The sequence below is a fragment of the Ctenocephalides felis genome, unplaced genomic scaffold (assembly GCF_003426905.1).
Source record: "Ctenocephalides felis isolate EL2017-DRISC unplaced genomic scaffold, ASM342690v1 CF-g0.4_SCAFFOLD_00845, whole genome shotgun sequence".
NCBI classification, from domain to species: domain Eukaryota; kingdom Metazoa; phylum Arthropoda; class Insecta; order Siphonaptera; family Pulicidae; genus Ctenocephalides; species Ctenocephalides felis.
The window spans coordinates 42,895,817-42,903,480 of NW_020536999.1; the positions used below are offsets into that span (position 1 = coordinate 42,895,817).

The following is a 7,664-nucleotide window of genomic DNA, read 5'->3' on the forward strand; positions in this document are numbered from 1 at the left end:
ATTTTTAAAAAATTAAAAAAATGAATATAAAAAACAGAAAAAAATAGAAAGAAAAAAAAAATAAAAAGAAAAAATAAAAAAATAATAATTATAGACTACCAATAAGCTAATTGCCAGCATTTTTCGTACAACAATAATATGTATATTTAATAATCTCAATTTCTGTCGCAAGATAAGTTTAATAATAAATATTCTTAACATAGTTTTTCTTAAGAAAAAAAAACAAACTCTGTAAACTTATATTTCAAAAGGCTTTTGGTTGGTGCTCCATTGGGACAAAACTTGCAACCTGGTTCGAATAGATCAGGAGCCTTTTTCAAATGCCCCCTTACGCCATACAAGGATGACTGTGTGCAAGTAATGACTGATGGTTAGTAGAAAATAATAATGTATTTTTTACAATTTATTTATTACACGTAAAAAAGTCTGAAAAAATTCATTTTATTACCTATTTCCAAGATAACAAGTTAAAAACACTATACAAATTATAGTTATTGCAGGAGAAAGAAACAGTCAAATGACTTAGATAACAAAATTATGCTTTGAAGGCATAAATAACACAGGCCAACAAAGAAAATGGTGCAAACGATTTTAATGCTGTTTTTAAGTAAATTTGGGGCGCTGATTTCAAAAATGACATTGTTTTTGTTCTATGAGCTTTAGTTTTCAAGATATAATATATATGATATATAAGGAATGAAAGTACAAAATAGTAATACAATTCAGAATTTTATTTTAACGAGATATGCCTACTCGTACATACAAACTTATAAGACCCATTCGGCCTTAGTTGGGACATTAGTTGACACTGTGAAAAGTTCTTTTCCGCGACGACCTACAATGGACATGGTCGGGGCAACTTCTTTCCAAGTTCAAAACTAGAGCTGATACAAAAAAAATGATTAGCAGATTTGAAATCAGCGCAAAAAATACTATAAGAATCAGCTCTAACATTTGATGCACCAAACAATTTTTTGGTAGGCTTGATGGATCGTAATAATCCAATACATTATATTGTTGGCCTATATATTTTATTTTTCAAAAAGCCAAGGGCCATTTATTAATTAAATATTGTACAAATTGGCTTCTATGAAGCATTTAGGCACACATTTTATATTTTTTTATCTTATACTGATCGACGTTCTACGTACTCATTGAAGTTGAAATTGAAACTGTATTAATAAATACTGGTTTTTACAGACATTATTTTCATTCTCATTTACGATTCTTTTAAAAATCTATATACTTCCTTTGCATAGTATTGCTCATAGGCTGGCATAAATAAATAAATACATTTCCACACATGTTCTAAATGATTCTAGGTACTACAAAGTCTGAGGATCAAATCAAAACAGGACAATGGTTGGGAGTTAGTGTAAGTTCGGCTAGTACAGATTTTACTGGAGGACAAGCGGCAGTTTGTGCCCATCGCTACGCAGAGGTAATAAACGATAATGTCGTTATTGGGAAAGGTCTATGCTTCGTTTTCGACCAAGACTTGGGAGTACCGGAACAATTTGAACCATGTAAAGGCAAACCACACGTCAGGTAATTATTACATTTTATTTAATGTCGGCGTTTCCAGAATCTTCCTATGTTCATTATTTTTTTATACTCTCTAACGATTATGCATTTTTCTTGTGGCTTTGAAAACTCATGAATGGATGTGTGTTTCCGCGGCGCATATTACCTCGCCATCGTTATATTTATTTAATACCATTATTTGTGGATCATTTATTTTTTATATTTTATTTTTCTCCTCGGTCCTCTATTTTGTATAATGAAACTGTTTCAGTATTGATTGGCAAAACTAAATTGTTTTAGTTTGCCAGAAAATAAGTTTTTCTGTAACATATCCATGCAATGGAGGAAAGCTTTGATAACACTGCGTGACAATCATAGCACTTTTGTTTTTATCGTGTGTTTAATATGCGTCCTGTTTTTTTTGTAACAGCTTCTGTTTCTTAGTTTTGTAGAACTACCCCCATCAGTCATTTCGGCGAAAGGTGACAACCTTCAGGGCATTAAAATTTACACGGAATGGTTGCTACCTCTGGTAGAGAGGGTAGCGGAGTGTTTTAATTAAACTAGTTGTTCACTTCTAAAAGTAAAGTCCGCTTAACAACATGTATAATAAATATTAAATAATAAAAAAATATATCTTCTTCACTTAGAACTTAGTGACAAATCAGTGATTGTAATAAGAACTGCAACAAATACATAATATACAAACAAATCAGTGTTTAATACAGTCCACAGCTACAAGGGTTAAATTATAACCCAACAACCTGATAATGAGTATCGAAAGAGAGTTTTAATATATTTTATAACAACGTAACACATAATTACAGTTCAGAAGGAAGAAAAAATGCTATAATTTTATTACCACCGTAATTTAGAAAAAAACAGACATTTTATCACCACGACGACTGTTTCTTCTGTGTAGTAAATATCAATGGAATAAATTCATTATTCAGGCAATAGAAGCTAATGACCATATCCCATGAACTCAGTGGTCTTGAAGTATTCTCTATTGTTGAAACTTGACAAAATCAGTGAGACTCTGTCCATACTCAAAAATTATATAAAAAGAAGTTTGAAGGCATAAAATAAAATATGTGTTATTATTCATTGTATTTTGAGATAAAACTAGAGCACAGTATATCTGGAAAACTAGAGCTCATAAAACTAGCACAGTATATCTCGAAAACTAGAGCTGTTAGTAAAGTTCTGTAACTTTTTTCGAAATTCGCGTCCTAGAATTACTTAAAAACCATCATAACATCTCAGGAAAAAATTGATCAGTTCACAAACTCTTTATGTACAGTTTTTCCTAATGGAATATAAAGTCGTCTACATTATTATCTTTAAAACTTCATTCCAAGATAATCTCAGATATTGTTCTCTTTCTTTAAATCGATTCAATGAGAATTTCAAGATTCAGATCCTCTATTTCTATTGAAAATAAGGCTTATCATTGATATGGCAATGAATTGAAAACTATTAGATGATATTAATAATATTAACTATGAAAAAGAGAATTAATTACCACTAATACCGATATTACAAAAAAGGTTAAGACGCTGAACCAATTCCACTGCGATCATTAAAAACTTTTGAAAAAAAATATTTTGGGAACGGATCTAGATAGATCTATTATATGATCATTGAACAAGTTCTCGAAATTTTTTTAAAACTTTTTTGTGGTTACAGAGGTCATCTACAGTATGGATTATGCCAAGCCGGAATAAGTACTTCCTTTTATAACAATTCATTATTAATTGGTGCCCCCGGAGCCTATACATGGACGGGCATGGTTTTTGTATTAAAACCTACAAACGATTTTTGTGAGTAATACATTTGAAATATCAAAAAAATAACAAATTTATTTCAATAATAGTTAATGATTTAAAATTATATCTAATTTATACAAATTAATTAAAATTTGTATAGATAAATATTTTGTAACTACATACTTATTTTTGGGTATTTAATATTTATTTTGATGCAAACATATGTCTTTTAGTCTCTGAAACTTGGGAGACCAAAGTAGAACAACTGGGAAATGAGAAAGAATATGGATACAGAGGTAATTAATTAATGAATTAAATGATATTTATATTATGAGAATTATTAATTATGTATTTGTGAAAACTCTTCATATGCTAAGCCCAAAGATTAAACTAGAGAAAAATTATTACACTTTTCATAAAAAAAAATATTCAAACAAAGTTGGTTCTGATGGCCACCGACTTATACAATATTAATGTATCAGTTTCGCATTAACAATTAATAATTGTTTATTATTTTATCTGTTAAAGGGATGTCTGTCGTTGGAGGAAATTTTTTGAACGTACCATCAATTGCCATAGGCGCGCCCCGTGATAATAATTATGGAAGCATCCTGATTGCAGTTGAAAGTAATATTCCTTCAAGAACTCTGGAAGTTAAAATGATTTTATACGGAGAACAATTTGGTTCTGGCTTTGGTCATGAGATAATCAGAGCAGATGTCAATGGCGATAAGTAAGTTTGAAAGCTCTATAATGCGAAACTTCTTTTATTTATTACCAATACAAGTCACGTATTGATATTGCAAAACATTGTTCACAAGCTTGCTCTTTATTATATCGCACATATATAACAAGACATATTTTTAACACAATATTTTATTATTATTGCAACTGATTAAATTTAATACTTGCAATAAAAATGTTGTTTCAATATTATCTGAAATAATCTACTAGACAACATTACTTTGCTTATAGTGATAAGAATTGGAATTCTTTCTCGACTTTTTCGACAATTCATTTTCTAACGTACGTTATTTTATTTTATTAGTTGCATAATATTACAGTGATAATAATAAATAATCTTATGCATTTATCGATTTACTGAATTATCTTTTTAACTTCCCGAAGGAGAAGTTTATGTTTTCATCAAAAAACCCGATTCGCTAATTTTATGTTTTCTCGACGTTTCAAGCCATTCTGAATCGAATGAGACCAAATTTGGAAAAAGTATGTGTGTGTGTGTGTGTGTGTGTGTGTGTGTGTATGTGAACAGATTTTTTGCCGTAAATCGACGTTTTCTCGAAAACGGCTGGGTCGATTTCAAAAATTTAAAAGCCATTCGATGTATCTCGACGAGAACTATTGTTTGTCAGTTTTGTGCGACGATCGGCCAAGCCGTTTCTTTATAAATGGTAGAAAAGTGAAAAATTTTTCGTCTACGTTTTAGCCCGCAATTCTGAATCGATTTTGAAAATTCAAAAACCGTTCGAAAGATATTGGTTGGGAATCGTGCTGATTAGTTTTTGGTAGAGATCGGCCGGGCCGTTTTCTTGTAATAAAGTTTTAAAAAAAAAAAATTCGACGATTTTTATGATTATTTTTTGACGATAGATACCATAGTCTTCTAGATCATACTAAAATATTACGGCCCTACGACAACTGGTTCAGCTTTAAAAATTCGTCAAAGTTTGCATAAATCAGTATGGTCTTTTTGGCATTTGTCAAAATTAGACTTTTGATCGACGTTTTCTCAAAAACGCCTGAACCGATTTTAGAAATTTAAAAGCCATTTGATGTATTTCGGTGAGGACTATCGTTTGTCAGTTTTGTGCAACGATCTGCCAAGCCGTTTCTTTGTAATTTGAAAAAAACTTTTCGTCCACATTTAAGCTCATCCTACCGAACGATTTTAAAAAATCAAAAACTGTTCGAAAGATATTAGTTGGGAATGGTACTGATTAATTTTAGGTGAAAATCTACCGAGCCGTTTTCTTGTAATTAACTGTTGAAAAAAAGTGTTAAATTTTCGTCGACATTTAAGCTCATCCTACCGAACCGATTTTAAAAAATCAAAAACTGTTCGAAAGATATTAGTTGGGAATGGTACTGATTAATTTTAGGTGAAAATCTACCGAGCCGTTTTCTTGTAATTAACTGTTGAAAAAAAGTGTTAAATTTTCGTCGACATTTAAGCTCATCCTACCGAACCGATTTTAAATATCAAAAACTGTTCGAAAGATATTAGTTGGGAATGATACTGATTAATTTTAGGTGAAAATCTACCGAGCCGTTTTCTTGTAATTAACTGTTGAAAAAAAGTGTTAAATTTTCGTCGACATTTAAGCTCATCCTACCGAACCGATTTTAAAATATCAAAAACTGTTCGAAAGATATTAGTTGGGAATGGTACTGATTAATTTTAGGTGAAAATCTACCGAGCCGTTTTCTTGTAATTAACTGTTGAAAAAAAGTGTTAAATTTTCGTCAACATTTAAGGTCATCATACCGAACCTATTTCAAAATATCAAAAACTGTTCGAAAGATATTAGTTGGGAATGGTACTGATTAATTTTAGGTGAAAATCTACCGAGCCGTTTTCTTGTAATTAACTGTTGAAAAAAAAATTTAAGCCGATTTTCATGTAAATTTTTTTGGCGATATACATCATGGTCTTATAGAACTTACTGTAATATTACGCCCTAACGACAAGTAGTTTAATTTTAAAAATTCGTCAAAGTTTGCTAAAATTATTATCGTTTTTTTTTAAAGTAGGAAATATGAAGTATATTATTTACACATTTTTTTTATTAAGTCGATTATTTACACATTTCGGGAAGTTCATGTAACTTGCCTCAAGGCTAAATACCAAACCAACTAGTTTGTTATATGTCGATAAAAATGAATATAATTCTAAGAAATAAGCGATAAATTATATTCCACGTATTGAAGCGCGTTATCTATATTTGCATTATTGCATTGATAAAAACTTGTAGCCTCATTTAATTTTATGACTAACTTTGTTTATTTTCTCATATAGACATTTTTTTAAAAATTATTGTAAGTTTTGTATATAATATAATACAATATAAATTTATAAACAAGCTTTCAGTTAACTTTCAACTGTTATCCATTTTAAACATACTTAGAATAGTTCTTATTCAACCCGGAACAAAATTCACATTGGAACCAGTACATTACTAAATTAAAAACTTTAGTTTGAAAATTAATTTGAGATAAAATTATCGCTAACTATTTAAAAAAGAGTACGCGCAAGGTTCACACGCAATTGAAGTAAAACTTATTTGCTACTATACTGTAGATGCCATTTAAGTAAAAATAAATACATCTTATATCAATTTTGAATAATGTTTACTAGTACATAATATGGTAATACTCGTGATGCACACATTTATAAGTGTCAACCATTATACACATTTATATAATGATAAATTATAAATTATATATTTATCAAAAAAATGTTTGCTGCATGCTATACAGCCCAAATTCTTTATACTAATGCTATTTGCAGAAGAGACGATTTAATAGTAGGTGCTCCATATTATTTCGAACAAAACAATGGTGGAGCTGTATATATATATTTGAATGGAGAAGAAGGAGTGTCAGAAACATACTTTAAGCGTCTTTTAGGTCCTAGACCAGAAAGTCGATTTGGGATAGCATTGGCTTGTTTGGGCGATTTGAACAAAGATGGTTATGAAGATATAGCAGTGGGTGCTCCTGAAGATGGTCCTGGTGGAGCGGTTTATATTTTCTTGGGGTCTAAAGATGGATTGCAAGACTCTCCCTCGCAGGTAATAAAATTGTATAACGTGTATTGACTTCACTGTCGCATAATGGCTAGTTATTATGACCTAGGTGATTCTTCTTTATACTTATATAGGTAATCCATTCTCATACTGGCTCATTAAAAGGAATAAAACTTTTGGATATTCACTTTCTGGCGGACTTGATTTGGACAACAATGGTTATCCAGATCTACTAGTTGGCGCTTATGATTCAGATGCGCTAGTTCTGTTGAGAACAAGACCTATCATTGATTTGACAACAGAATTGAAACCATTCGATGATATTAATAATATTAATCCTGATAAAAGAGGATGCAGAATGAATCCATCTACAAATTACACTTGGTAAACCGTTTTTGAAGTCCATATTGTAAAGTAAAATCATTAGATAATATGTTGGCAAAATATACACAATAATTATATTCAGTAACTTCACAACAAGTGTTATATTTAAATCAAAAATTCATTTAGGAAGCTAATTATCAATGTTTTTCAGCTTTTCTTTTCAAATTTGCACTACACTTGCACAAGGCGAACTACAAGGTAATACTTTAAAATACACTTT

The 7,664-nt window shown here is 30.3% G+C and overlaps 1 protein-coding gene across 1 annotated transcript in view; it reads left to right on the top strand.

Moving 5' to 3' along the window:
• Positions 1-7,664, top strand: part of LOC113383599 (integrin alpha-PS1-like) — a gene marked incomplete in the record, with an annotated part of 31,697 nt that overhangs the window by 2,077 nt on the left and 21,956 nt on the right. Inside the window, 5 exon segments of the mRNA XM_026621855.1 lie at positions 252-370; positions 1,323-1,548; positions 3,214-3,347; positions 3,527-3,589; positions 3,822-4,026. Of these exon segments, the coding sequence (XP_026477640.1) occupies positions 252-370; positions 1,323-1,548; positions 3,214-3,347; positions 3,527-3,589; positions 3,822-4,026 (747 nt within the window).